At 36.6% G+C, this 14993-nt stretch overlaps 2 protein-coding genes across 18 annotated transcripts in view; one reads left to right on the top strand and one right to left on the bottom strand.

The window, feature by feature from the left end:
* CCPG1 (cell cycle progression 1) overlaps positions 1 to 14993 on the top strand; it is an 83325-nt gene that overhangs the window by 42266 nt on the left and 26066 nt on the right. For 10 of the 16 annotated variants that reach the window (XM_036302171.1, XM_036302169.1, XM_036302163.1 and 7 more), the window contains 3 exons: positions 926 to 2334; positions 4696 to 4793; positions 10597 to 11110. In XM_036302171.1, coding sequence (XP_036158064.1) covers positions 926 to 2334; positions 4696 to 4793; positions 10597 to 11072 — 1983 coding nt within the window. In that variant the 3' untranslated portion in view covers positions 11073 to 11110. Of the gene's footprint in view, positions 1 to 925; positions 2335 to 4695; positions 6122 to 10596; positions 11111 to 14993 lie in introns of those variants that run through there. The other 6 variants (XR_004966559.1, XM_036302173.1, XM_036302170.1 and 3 more) reach the window with 6 other exon arrangements.
* Positions 5447 to 14993, bottom strand: part of PIGB (phosphatidylinositol glycan anchor biosynthesis class B) — a 32581-nt gene continuing 23034 nt past the window's right edge. For both annotated transcript variants that reach the window (XM_036302185.1, XM_036302186.1), the window contains exons 10-12: positions 7906 to 8122; positions 6138 to 6318; positions 5447 to 5821 (exon numbers count right to left, since the gene is read on the bottom strand). In XM_036302185.1, coding sequence (XP_036158078.1) covers positions 5684 to 5821; positions 6138 to 6318; positions 7906 to 8122 — 536 coding nt within the window. In that variant the 3' untranslated portion in view covers positions 5447 to 5683. The remainder of the gene's footprint in view (positions 5822 to 6137; positions 6319 to 7905; positions 8123 to 14993) is intronic.

The raw sequence follows: 14993 nt of genomic DNA, 5'->3' as shown, positions 1-14993 counted from the left end.
ATTTCAGGTAGTTATTTTTCAAGTGGAAAATACTGTCATTCTCTTAAAAGACTTAAATAAATAAATATATATATTTCTTTTTTTCTTTTTTTTAAATTTATTTCAGAGAGGAAGGGAGAAGAGGAGAGAGATAGAAACATCAATGATGAGAGATAACCATTGATTGGCTGCCTCCTGCACGCCCCACACTGGGGATTGAGCTCGCAACTAGGAATCGAACCGTGCCTCCTGGTTCCCAGGTTGATGCTGAACCACTGAGCCATGCTGGCCCGGTGAATATGAGTTTTTTTTAAATCAAGGGTGCTGACCTTGGAATTTTATAGCTAATCTGATCAGTTTTTCAGATTATTTGAATTTGGGAGAATTAGTTATAAATGTTAGCAAGATTCATTCTGTACTTTTAAGGGCAAGAGAAATTACATGATTTATCAGAACTTAGAGATGTTAATTTGCATAGGACTAGGGTGTTTCAAATAGGATAAAGATTATTGAATGTTTTTTCCTTCTGAGAGTGCAGTATATATAAAGAGAATATTTTGAAGGGTGAAGTCATCTCTCACTTTAACTTTTTTATAAAAAATAATCTCCCTCACACAAGGATCACAGAAGCCTTTAGTCCTGCCTACATTCTCTCTAGCAGCCTTCTCATGAGAGATTAGAATCCTGTAGTCAACAGATAGGAGGCCTATTTCCTTTTCTCCAGTAAGGATTTCAGGTGACTATGGGAAACACATGGACACAGACAATAGGGTGGTGAAGGCCTGGGGTGGGGCGGGATCCAGGTGGAGGGAGGCAAACGGGGGAAGAAAGGGGCATCTGTAATACTCTCAACAATAAAGATGTTAAAGATTATATGTCTTAAAGATTTAAATTCAGCTTTTAAAGCACTTGCCATTTTTCTTTCTTCTCTTTCACAAAAATTTAGTCATTGAAGGAAAACCTTGCGAAGTGTTGGACCCTTACTGAAGCAGAGAAGATGTCCTTTGAAACTCAAAAAAAGAGCCTTGATACAGAAAATCAGTATTTAAGAATATCTCTGGAGAAGGAAGAAAAAGCATTGTCTTCATTACAAGAAGAGTTAAGGAAACTAAGAGAACAGATTAGAATATTGGAAGATAAAGGGACAAGTACTGAATTAGGTACTGAAAACCAGAAACTTAAGCAGTATTTGAAAGAAGAAAAGCAGAAAACACGCAGCATCCTTAATCAAAGGGAGACTTTATTGGCAGAAGCAAAGATGCTAAGGAGGGAACTGGAGAGAGAACGACTAAAAACCATGGCTTTAAGGGTGGAACTTCAGCAGTTAAGCTCTAGGCAGTCAGATGGCAACCCAGATTCTCCCAATGTTTTGTCAGAAAAAAAGGAAGTAGAAATCTTACGGGAAAGACTCACTGAGCTGGAACGGAAGCTAACCTTTGAACAGCAGCGTTCTGATTTGTGGGAAAGACTGTATATTGAGGCAAAAGATCAAAATGGAAAACAAGAAACTGATGGAAAAAAGAAAGGGAGCAGAGGAAACTACAGGGCCAAAAATAAGTCAAAAGAAACATTTTTGGGTTCAGTTAAGGAAACATTTGATGCCATGAAGAATTCTACCAAAGAATTTGTGAGGCACCATAAAGAAAAAATTAAGCAGGCTAAAGAAGCTGTAAAAGAAAATCTGAAAAAATTCTCAGATTCAGTTAAATCCACTTTCCGACATTTCAAAGATACCACCAAGAATATCTTTGATGAAAAGGGCAATAAAAGATTTGGTGGTACAAAAGAAGGAGCAGCTAAAAAACCAACAGTTTTTAGTGAATACTTACATCCACAGTATAAGGCTCGTACACAAAACCAGAATAACAGAGGCCCTGCCATGCAAAGAGAGGGAAGGAAAGAAAAGCCAATTCACTTTGAAGAATTTGGGAAAAGTACAAATTCACAGAAATGCAGTGCTGAACATGGCTGTAGTGAAAATTATAATTCTTTCAGAAAGTCTTGTTCTGGTGTATTTGAATGTGCTCAACAGGAATCCATTAACCTTTTTAATATGAAAGTGTCCAATCCTGTAAGGATAGATGAGTTTAGACAGTTAATTGAAAGGTACTTATTAGAGAAACTGGATAGTTTTCATCATTGGAAAGAACTTGATCAATTCATCAATAAGTTTTTCATACATGGTATCTTTATACATGATCAGAAGCTCTTCACTGACTTTGTTAATGATGTTAAAGATTATCTTAAAGACATGAAGGAATATCAAGTAGATAATGATGGAGTGTTTGAGAAGTTGGATGGATATATATATAGACACTTCTTTGGTCACACTTTTTCCCCTCCATATGGACCCAGGTCGGTTTACATAGCACCATGTTATTATAATAGTTTTTAACATTTATAGATTGGATAGCATTTTATTATTTGATAAGTTTTTTGGATGTTACTATTTGTAAAGTACTTCAACAAAAAAATAGTGCTATTTGTAAAAGTACTTTATTGCCAGAGAATTTAGAATAAATTAAATTGAAAGATATAATTTCAAGTTAATAGCTATTACAAACTGAAAATTTCATATAATCAGTTTGACTTAAGCAAATAGTTTCATTAGCTTATTTTGTTTCTTTTCATTTTAGTCTATATGAAAGGGTAATCACCTTAAGTGAAATTTTCCTTTAATATTTTATTTACTTCTTGGAAGCTAGGAGTGAACAATTCAAATTAAATTCTGAAGTCAGAAGGGCTCACATGTAATGATTTGGATGTCCCACTTATTTTCATTTGTCTATTCCATTTGCCAACTAAATTACAATATTTAATACACTTATTACAGAATTATTGTAGTGATATGATTAAAGAGGCAAACTTGACAAGCCACAAGTTCTAATGTGTGTGCTTTGTACATAACTTCAAAAAAAACTACCTTTTGCTTATCACCTTTATATTCAATAATATAAAACTTGACTAATCTTCAAATGTTAGCTTTATTTTTTATATTTGAGATAGTTATACAGTGTCCCAAAAAACATGTATACATACTTTAATAGCTGATAGCTCAGTTGATGTTTCTTTCTTTTTAGCCAGACTAAGCTTTGAACAAATAAAATTTATCCAGTAGGCTTTTTTATGAGGATACATAAAAGATAAAGTTTATGGCACAAAACAACTGAATTGAGGGCACACAAATAGCGAACAAAATGATTCTTGATGTTTGATTTTCCATTGCTTCGAGTTACCAGCAGTGCCCGGACCAGAATGGTCATCAGTTTGAAAACAGGCATTGACAAAAACCATTCATTTCTGTAGATTCTTTTAAATTTTTAAAATGAACTGTATATTAATAAACACCATCTTTATAATCATTCAAAGTGTGTATACATTTTTGGGGGACACCCTATATATCTCAATAAAAGTAATGTGTCTGTAAAATAATGAGACTGGTGTCATTAGTCATTCAGTGAATAGTGCTTATAATGAGTAAAGCGCTGTGAGGCTGCACTGAGGAAACAAATGAACAATTCTTGCTGTGAAGGAGCTTACAAGCTTTTGAGAGAGTCAGTAACTAAACTTTTTAAAACTGACTTTTGAAGGAGAAATGAATTTGCCAAGAAGATAGGTATTTGGAGATGTGACGACATGCCACTTTAGGGAGGCAAGATAGTGCTGGGGTATGAACAGAAGACAATGTTTAGCTCACATGAAGAGCCACATTTTATGCTCCAGGATGTGCTTTATGGCATTTTGGATCACTGGCAGTAGCCTGTGAGATTTATTGGAAAGGATGAAGCCAAGTTGGTTTTTAAAACAACACAGACATGAACGGAAAGGGGGAGATATTTGAGTAATACATAGTAAAATTAGTGGTGTTTCTTGTGAAAGAAGTAGAAAGCAACAATTTCCAGATTTCTGGGTTACGGTTTTGAGAAAGGGGAGTTGGAAATGAGTTGTGCTTGGAGGAACCTATTGCCATCCAAAGGACAGGATTAGTTGGCCATTAGTCTAGCCCAGACTGTGTGTGTAGTCTAGGCTGGAGTATTTATCAGACTCCTGGGGAACACCAACATAGGAGGGGTTGTAGGAAAAGAAAGCTGAGAATGACAAGACCAGAGAGTGGCATCATGAACATCCAAAGATGATCTCAAGTAAAAAGAATGTGTGTTAATGCTTTAAAAAAAAAAAGGATTAGATTTCTTGGATGGGGAATTGGGTGGCCATGGATGGCATTATGGACTGTTTCAAGGGAAGTAGTGACAGAAGCCTGGTGACATTATGGACTGGTTGAGTAACACTGTGACAGAGCCTGATTATAGAGAGAGGAAACCAGTAAATGTAAACGGGGGTTAACTTGAGCTGTAAGAGGGAAAAGAGATTTTGTTTTGTAAGTGATACTAGTATATACACATAATTCTGCTGAGGGTTGAAGCCAATGGGGAGGGCTTGATTTTTTTCAGGAAAGTAAGAAAAATAGTGGAAACATCTCATTATTTTATTGTCACATTTCTGAGGTGGTTTTTTTTTTGTTTTTTGTCTTTTTTCTATAGGGTAAAAGTAGACTGAATCTTTTCTGGCATGGTTATATATGAAAATACTTCAGATTAATTTAACACCCTTTCTCAGTGTTCAGATAATAGATTAGTGGAGAAAAACATTGAAATTTTTCTTTGTTTAAATAAGTTTAACTCTAACATAGATGAAAAATGTGTTTACTGCTTTCAGTCGGCCAGATAAAAAGAAACGTACGGTAAATATTGAAAACTCCAGACATCGAAAACAAGAGCAGAAGCATCCTCAGCCACAACCTTATAAGAGGGAAGGTAAATGGCATAAATATGATCGCACTAATGGAAGACACATGGCAAATGTCGAAATAGAATTGGGGCAATTACCTTTTGATCCTAAATATTGACCATCAGGATTAAGTTAAATTAGAAAACTAGCAAATACGGATGCTTTCTACAATGTTTGTGTTGAAACTAGGATGAAATGATCAAGATAATGTCTTTTTATCATTTCTAAGTATCTGTTTGATGACTTTATATTACTCAGAAGCATCAAGCAAAAGCTTACTAACCTGCATTTTCCTGTGTAGCTTTGCTGAATACTTTTTGGCACTGGAAATGTTCAACTATAGTTCTGTTAAGGAAGCCAGGCATGCAACAGGTTCTGTGCATGAAATGAGACTTCCTTTCAGTGTATGAGCTTAAAGCAAGCTCAAGTCATACATGACAAAGTGTAATTAACACTGATATTTGTGTGAAATTTGCAGTTGAGCTTGAAAAAAGTACATTGTGATGAAATTTCTTCTTTAACATTTTATAATTTTATTCTTGCTTCTTGTCTTTTTGTGGGTTCAAGAGCCCGTAGACTTGTGAAGAATTTGCTGCCTTCTTATGAGCTTGCTGACTTGTTCTCTTGTGAAATTTCTTGCACATCTGAATATTGTGGAAGAAACAATAAAACTACAACATGAGGAAAACTAAAGGTCTTTATTTAAAATCTGGGCATTGTATTAATATACAATTTTATATTTTGTGATAATTTTCGTACATTTCCTCAGTAGTCATATTTGGTAGAGCAGTTCAGAGGTGTTTTGCTAGTTCCATGAATCTTACCCAGAGTTTACTAGTGTATTTAAGCAGCATCTGAATATTTTTACCGAGCAGTGTCTTTTTCTCTGGGAAAGATCTAAAAACAGTTCAGAATTTCATCTTCTATAGAGTTTCCCTTTTAACTTCCGTTCATAGATGTATATGTGACTTCCGGTTCGACCCTCTGGCAAGTGAGTGTGGAAGAAAGTAGCAGTTCTCTCATAGTTTCTTGAAATTAGGAAAGCACTGATTTCCTAGAAATAAAAGTTTAAGTAAATAAAGGCTACATTTTGCTCAGTACTGTTTCAAGAATTTTAGAATGACTTATTCTGATTTGCGCCTGCACTACTTTTCTTAATAAAACAATGCAGTTTCTTAAATCATGGTAAGTAATGTATATACCTTGATATACATAGAACTGGAGCTGATTTTGTCTAGGGAAAAGGCCAATTATAAAATTATAGGGGTTAAAAAGGACCATAAAAAATTATGTTGTCTAATTCCGTGAGCGTTTACTAAACTTCAGGTGAAATAAAAGTACTGTTTTTCCCCTTTTTCATGTTTTCTTACCTCTTCCAAAACGTTGAAAATGATCAAGTAAGTAGGCAATGTTGAATTGTTGTGAAACTCTTTATACAACCAGCTTAACGGATTCTGATAAAATACATCTGCTTCATCAAGATACTGACTTTTTCCAGTTAGGTCTGGGGGACATTGGAGAAATCTCATCGGAAGTGGGTGGTGGACATGGCTATGAAAAGAAAGTTATTGTGGAAGTTTTCAAATTGCTCTTAAGATATATCGTGTTTACGTAACAAAATGTGAAATCTGAATCTATATTGGGTTCCAATTTAGGTGGAGAAGCAAGCCTTTAATGCAGTTTTCTCAAAGTTGGAGAATATGATTTTCATACCATGACCTGTGCAGTAGCACCTTTATAAGAGTTAGTATTAGAGAGTAATGTATGTTCACTGATTAACATCCAAATAAGTAATGGTTTTACTATGGCCTAGAAAGACTAGAGAATGTATAAAAAAGATGGACTGATGAATTATGACAAGTTAATGCCGATTACTTGAACCATGAAAAAGCATGTTTATAACTTTGCCTTCGGAAAAATTAATAAAAATAAATATATGATAGAGGTTTATTTTATCTATGAAATGCATACAAAGTAAATTCACACAAGACCTAATACTTCATGAGTCTTATAATTTTGGAGAAGATGGGCAAAGCAGAAACAGCTGGCAGCCTTATATTCCAAAGTAGACATCAGAGTTTTTTTTACTGCATTGTGTACTTTGAAAAAGCCTCTGATGAGAACTTGATGACATCAAACACCGCAACCATGTATGGAAAGCAACTTGGTATCTCTAGAATGCGTGTTCTCTGCAGTGTTGCCACTAATGTGAGCAGGGAGGGCGGTGAATGTCCCTCTTTCACCTGTAGTCTTCCTTATATAGTAGGGGAAGCTGAAGTTGAAGGGATATTTGGGTCTTACATCTAACCTGTGCACTTTTGCTAGGTAATCCTAATTTTCCAAATTGTGTATAAATGATTGATATAAGTAGAGTATTAAAAAATGATAAATTACCTTAAAAAGATAACATTGATAAGTTGACTGTGCACATGGAAAATTAACTTAAGATTGTTTAAAGCCAGATTAAGTTAAATAGGTGTAGAATTTCCTGCAGAAAAGCTGTTTGCCTTTGTACAATTAGGCAATTAGTAACTAGTACACCTTCCTGAAATAACACGCATTGGGCTAAACGTATGTCTTTAAATGTCCGGCAGAGTTAAGACAATGTTATTGTTATATTCCCAGAAACACTAATTTAAGAATTAGGATATCATCTAATCGAATTCGCTAACTTTTACAAGTGAGACAACTGATATCCAGAGTTTAAAAAGACTGGTTTAAGACCAGAACAGTCGTCCAGCAGTAAATCTGGACTAGAAGCCAGTGTTTTGAGATTAAAATTGTATATATATATATATATAAGATATATGTATCACAAAGATTTGTGATAAAGTCAGTGATGACTAGTAAGAATATCAGCAAATAATCTATATAAAATTTATATTATATTTGAATCTGATTACTTAAATCTAAATTGTTTAAAATTTTTAAAAAGGATATTGAAGTTAAAAGTGATATATGATTTTAATTGACATAAATGCTTTTTAAAATTCAGTGAATAAATATGGAGTTTCAAATTTTTTATAATCATTTAATCAGTGATCAATTAATTTAAGTTCCTAATTCCAGAACCAGAAAGGAATTTTAAAGTAGTTTCATTTTCTTAATGATTGTATGTAGTGGAGTAACTTTTATTACCTATAAAAAGGAGTAGAGTGGCAAGGCATCATTACAAATACTGAAGCTGCAGATTTATTGAGATTGTTGTTGTATCCGAGTTCTTGAATATGAGTCATGACATCAAGAGTACCTCTTTGATGAACTAAACCAGTATAGAGGGCAAGGAGCATATTTGATAAAAACAGGACACTTAGAGCTGGTTTCTTCCACATTTTCAGGTGGTTTAGTGAATACCCTGTATGAAGATAGACATGACATGTTTTATAATCTTTTGTGGAAGTAGCACAGCTGTAATGCTGTCATGGACATACAAGTTATATATAACCAGTAGGTCACCTTTATAATTGACAATTCTCTATCATTGTCCGTTGTAATCTCGGTCTTAACCTTTTTATAGAAAAAGGAATTGAAATATAATTGAAAAATTATGGCCAGAGTGTCCAACAGACCCAGATTTGAATTCTTACTCTGGCACAAATTGCTTTACTTTGCTGAGCATTAGTTTCTCCATCTGCAAATGGGATAATGGTACCTTTTTCAAGTATTAGTAAAACAGGTATGTCTGGTGCCTGTCCTGGTACATAGTAGTTGCTAAGTAAATAGAATCATTGATCAGCTGCCTTCTGCATGCCCCCTACTGGGGACTGAGCCCACAACCTGGGCACGTGCCTTGACCGGAACCACAGCCTTCTGGTTCCTAGGTCTACACTAAACCACTGAACCACGCTGGGTGGGCCAATTTCCCTTTTTTTTATGTGACAAAAAAACCTGGTAGAACAAACAAGGATAAATTAAAAGTCCCTGTCTCCCTCCCACAGTCCTCTCTAGCAGCAGCCACTGATAATGAGCACATTCGAATCTGTTGAAAATACCATCAAAGAACAGGCCATTACACTAGAAAAGAATAATCTTTTTTTTTTGTAATATATTTTTATTGATTTCAGAGAGGAGGGGAGAGGGAGAGAGAGATAGAAACATCAGTAATTAGAGAGAATCATTGATCGGTTGCCTCCTACATGCCCCCTACTGGGTGTGCCCTTGACCGGAATCGAACCTGGGACCCTTCAGTCCGCAGGCCGATGCTCTATCCACTAAGCCAAACCGGCTAGGGCAAAAAGAATAATCTTATTAGTAAAGTTCCTTGACATTAGGTTTCATACTCCACATACATTGTCTTCACAGAATAGATAATAGTTCTTAAGTGCTCAATTTTGTTCTGTGAATATTTTAGATAACATTACTTCTGGTTCATTTCATTCAGTAGTTGGACTATCACATCCATTTCACCTAGTACTGTTTGAAATAACTCTGCGATTATCCAAAGAACATTACGAAGAATGGCGATAAAAAACATAGCCAGATGAAGAACCCCCAAACCTTCATTTAAAACTCAAATTTGTAAGATGTTTGAAATGGTAAAATGAGGAACCTACTAAAGAGGATGAGAACTAGAACTATCTTTGTTACAATGGAAATAGGGTTCCAAAAGTTCTGCCATCTGTAATAATTCCAGCCACAGATAGAGCAGACTATTGAATACAACTTAAAAGTGACGTGCTTTCTACTTAGTGGGCTCAAATTTCACAGCCTTACTTGCTCTCAGGAACATTCAAATAAGTGTACTATGGGCCTCTAAAGTGGTTGACTCATTAACAGTTTGTTCACTATGATCATTAAAAGTGTTATCAAAAACTATGGCATTAGGGATACAGTAGCTTGGGCAACTGGTACAAAGTAGAATACAAGGTGGTGAATACAAGGTGGTAAAAATGGCATTCTGCAGTGAATGCAGGAAGATAATGTGCTTGTATTCCCAGCTTCTTAAGTATTGAAGAGAGTCTCCTAAGTTAGGTCATGCTTACATTACTTGGTGGCGATTTTCACTTTCTGAGGCTAGCTCACGTTAGAATGATGGATCCTTTCAGTGAGAAATGAATTTCCATATTTGGAGAAATAATAAAGCTTTAGGAAGAGAAAGAATAGTCTAATATGACTGAGGGTCTTCAAACCATCCCCATGTTGCTAAAGGGAGAGTAGGAAAGATAACCAGCTTGAATGCTAAACTGAGTCACAAGAGAAGCTCAGAATCCATGGTTTTCTTATAGGGACATAGTATGGCTTCTTTAATATTTAAAAGAGTAATTAACAAGATCTTAATAGCTACCATCAGTAAGTCTACTTAATTGTACATACATGTAAGGAGGAGATGCAGTTGTCACTAAAATGAGCTAGCTTTACAAAGTTCGTCATCACTCTGTAATGTAAGCATTACCTAAATTGAAATATAAGTCTCTGCTTCCAATAACTGAAGATTCTGGGAACACACGTTTTCTTTCTGTCCTATAAAGCCACTTACAGAAATCTTCCAGCCTCGTAATTTCCAGTAGAACAAAGACATAGTATGAACCATGTGAATTACCTGTCAAAATACAGGCCTCTTCAATTCACATAGTGGCTAACTCAATGCTAAATAGCATCCCAGAATACTTAATTTTCTCCTGTTATCTGAGCCTACCAAAATATTTAAAAGTAGGTATGTAGAACATTTTTGGAAGAATTTATAAGAAATTGATAGTTATCTCTGGGGGATGGGGCCAGATGATTAGATGATGACCCTGATGGTTTATCATTTTTTGTACCATGAGTATTTTTATAATTAAAAATACACTGGAGCTTTTCACCCTCTTTTCTGCTCTCCGGCGGCCGCAGCCATGAATGTCGAGCTCTGCAGCTTCAGTGGGTACAAGATCTACCCTGGACACGGGCGGCGCTATGCCAGGACCAACAGGAAGGTTTTCCAGTTTCTTAATGCAAAATGCGGGTCGGCATTCCTTTCCAAGAGGAACCCTCGGCAGATAAACTGGACTGTCCTCTACAGAAGAAAGTACAAAAAGGGACAGTCGGAAGAAATTCAAAAGAAAAGAACCCGCCATGCAGTCAAATTCCAGAGGGCAATCACTGGTGCATCTCTTGCTGATAGAATGGCCAAGAGGAACCAGAAGCCTAAAGTTAGGAAAGCTCAGCGAGAACAAGCTATCAGGGCTGCCAAGGAAGCAAAAAAGGCTAAGCAAGCATCTAAAAAGACAGCAATGGCTGCTGCTAAGGCTCCCACAAAGGCAGCACCTAAGCAAAAGATTGTGAAGCCTGTGAAGGTTTCTGCTCCCCGTGTTGGTGGAAAACGCTAAGTTGGCAGATGAGATTCTTAAATAAAGACCTGACTATACATTTTATACACACACACACACACACACACACACACACACACACAGACTGGGTTCTTACCAAATCACTCTCATCAGACTACTATTTAAAAAGTGTTCTAAATCGTTTATGTTCCAGTTGATTGCTCTCTAAGGTAAAAAATCTAAAGTCAAATCTATGAGAAGGTGCCTCATTAATTGGTTTCTTCTTAATTCAGCCATATTTCCTAATCACCAAATATAATGTATCTTGATATACACAATCACATTTTAAGTTTTGGATATTTAGTGTGTTAATCTGCATTCTTCAGTAATGACTGAGGAGGTTCATTGTAATGAAGAGGATGGGAAAGTTTGGGGCTGTACGTTACTGATCTCATCAAACACTGAGGGGGTAGCAAGGATGCATCCTCATTTTGGCAAGAATTACTAGAAAACTCAATGTTTAGAAAAATAACTCTACCAAGTTCTACCAGTTACAGATATTTCTGAGTTGATGTTTTCGTTTTTAAATACTCCTTGGGAAAGCTGTAAGTCAACTTGATTTCAGTGTTCAGATGAGAAAAAGGGTGGTTTAATCTGAAAAGGGATGTACAAGAGAATGGGCCTGAAACCATCAAGAACCATAGTGGAGTGCTGGACACGGAGGCATACAACATTTTATGTTATACTTTGCTAAGGAAAGAAGCTATATTTTCACCCATAGTGAGAAGTCAAGAGGTAAAGTCAAAACCAAAGATCTTTAGGGTGTTACTAGCATTTTATTTAGAGATAAATGACAAAATAACCACCTAAAAGCAACTGCCTCGGGTGAGGGGAAATGGGAGAGGGCAGTAGAAGCATTTTTAAAAAATGCTTTGTTATGGCTTTGAAACAATGCACTTAATAATTTTGATAAAAAGAATTAGTATATGGAAAAAAAGTGGCCTAATAAGAGACAAGCAAGTCTGCACTGGCTACTCTGGTGGAAACGTTAAACAGACACCCAGCCCAGCATGGATAGCAGGTGCTGGAAACACCAGCACAAAGGACAGGTTCAGTCTAAGAATTTCAGTGCTGTTAGACTAGGGGCAACTTTATTTTAAGGAAAGGAAACAGGCACAAGGTTATACAGGTCAGTAAGGATCAGAGGCAATTACAGAAGATATATTTTCCAGGCTTGAGTCATTTTTGGATAGGACTGAGGGAAACTCAAACTAGAGAAGAAAAGTTATTGCAGATTGGGAAAAAAAATGGCTCCAATTATTCCTCTTCATGTGTCCAGTCCCTACACAAGCCTGGAATTTATTTCTCATCTTGAGAATCTGCCTGGGCTTTGGGACTGTGGTGGAAGCAGCAGTTCCATGCTTGCACCTCAAGTGCCTTGTACACTTTTGTTCCTTCCCTTGGAGCCCTGCCTACCCCAAGTGAACAAGCCCTAGGTAGCCTGCTGGAGAGTGAGCGCACACAGAAGAGCTGAGGTGCCTTAGCTTACAGTCTGCTAAACCCCAAACGTGAGAGCCCACCTAGGTCAATAGAGCTGTGTGTACCCCATCTGCAGCTGATTACATTTGTATATGTGAACTCAGTGGAGATGAGAACTGCCCAGCTGAACTACTAGTATAATAAGTAAAAATAAATGGAGCTTTAAGCCACTATTTCCGCCCCCCCCCCCCCCCCAGATATTTTTAGAGAGAGAGGGAGGGAGAGAAACCATATGATGTGAGAGTGAAACATCGATCAGCTGCCTCCTGCACGCCCTCTACTGGGGATCAAGCCTGCAACCCAGGCATGTGCCCTGACCAGGAATCAACTGACAACCTTTTGGTGATGAGAGAATCATTGATCAGCTGCCTTTTGCACTCACCTTACTGAGGATCAAGCCCACAACCCAGGCATGTGTCCTGACCGGGAATTGAACTGTGACCTCCTGGTTCATGGATTGACCCTCAACCACTGAGCCACACCAGTCGGGCTAAGCCACTAAATTTTAAGGTGGCTTGTTATACAGCAATTGCCAACAGAGGTGTCATGTTTATATAAATCAGGTTAAAGTAGATAGCACAGGCTCTAGCCAGTTTGGCTCAGTGGATGAGCGTTAGACTGAGGACTGAAGGGGCCTACGTTCGACCTGGTCAAGGGCATGTACCTTGGTTGCAGGCTCAATCCTTGGCCATGGTCACAAAGATGTTTCTCTGTCTCTCCCCCTCCCACTCTCTCTAAAAAATCTGAAAAAATATCTTAAGGTAAGGATTAACAAAAAAACCCCCACAAAATAGGTCACAAGAGAATAGAATAAAACTGATATCTGAAGTACAGTATAACTCAAGATTTCAGGTAGTTTCAAAAGACTCAAAATATCAAGAACTCCAAAGAGAACTGTTGTCTGACAGCGTTCCAAAAACTCCTGTCAAGGTGAGTTCACTGGTCCTATTGTTGGGACCTGTTGGCATTTAAGAGTTTTAACTCTTAATGGAAGTATGAGTCTTCGAAGAATCAGTCTTTGGCTCACTCAAAAGCCTTAGGTAGGTGTCTGCAGGGAAAGATCATTCCTGTGAGGAGGTCAGGGGTTTTGGTGTGTCTCAGTCCTTCAGGGATCCTTCTGGGTGGATAGTATGGAAGAAAGTCTAATTCTTGTCCATTACAAGAAAAGCTCAGTCCTCACCAGTATTTTATCGAAGTCTTTGGGCCTGAGAACAAGAATTTACTGGGATCCTAACACTTTAAAGATGACATCTTTTGGTCCAAAACTCAGTCCTTCCCTAAAGATACACAAGTGAAATGCTGGAAAGACTCAGATTATAAAAAGAAAACTAAAACAACTTCCTAAATTAACCAGACTAAACAACAAACACATTTGTCTTCCAATAGTCTGACAATACCCAGGCAGAAACCATGATTAACTATAACTGAAACTTTAAAAAAAGAAAATATGAATAGTGATTCATGAACAAATTTGCTATGGTAAATGGGCCCACTATTCTTAAAAGACTTGGCATATAGTTAGGTAACTATATTTTTATATGTGCCTGCATTGTATATAAAGCAAGACCATAAAGTAATGATATAGCCCTAGCTGGGTGGCTTGGTTGGAACATCATCCCATACACTGAAAAGTCGGAGGTTTGACTCCCAGTAAGGACACATACCTAGGTTGGGGGTACCATCACAGCCCCAGGTCAGGGTGTGTGCAGGAGGGAACAGATTAATGTCACTTTTTCATATCCATGCCTCCCCCCCTCCCCATCTCTAAAAAATCAATGAACATGTCCTCAGGTTAGAATTAAAAAAAAAAAAATAATGACAAAAATTAACTTTGGTTTCAGTACTCCAGATATATAAATAGAGTGTTTTTTAATACTTAAATTGAAGAGAGTGCATCTGAGGTCTGTAGGAGATGTTTACTTGGTCAAAGAAGGCTGTTCAAGTCTATGGAGTTCTTTTTTTAAGTAAAAAGATTGACAGTATTAACTCCTCTAGACAGTATTTGCCCTGTCTCTAGTCCCTGGTGATTATTCATCTCATCCTTCCCCAGTCCAGTGATTTTTGGTAATTAATATTTGAAGAAAGTCAACAGTCATTTATTCTGAATTAAATGTAAAGTTAGCAAAATTTCAATTCATAATTTTTCCAAGCCTACTAATATGAAAATTCTTGTTTTCCAGAGCTGAATGATACAAACAAAACTTTAGAAGTCACATGTAAAAAAATATTGCAAATAACCTACTGGAAAAAATGGAGAAAGGGCCAAAAAAATTAGGTGGGAACCACTTTTAAAATTACATATGCATTAGATGAGTGTTAAAGCATCAAAAGCATTAAAAACTAGTTTCACAGCTATAAATATATTTTAATTTATGAAACAAAGAACTTAGTAGTTTTAACTATAAACTTAAAGTAGCTATTCTAAAATAGACATATTATTCC

The sequence above is a fragment of the Myotis myotis genome, unplaced genomic scaffold (assembly GCF_014108235.1).
Source record: "Myotis myotis isolate mMyoMyo1 unplaced genomic scaffold, mMyoMyo1.p scaffold_m19_p_1, whole genome shotgun sequence".
NCBI classification, from domain to species: domain Eukaryota; kingdom Metazoa; phylum Chordata; class Mammalia; order Chiroptera; family Vespertilionidae; genus Myotis; species Myotis myotis.
The sequence above is the reverse complement of the archived record's forward strand: the minus strand, read 5'-3'. Positions and strand labels throughout refer to the sequence as shown.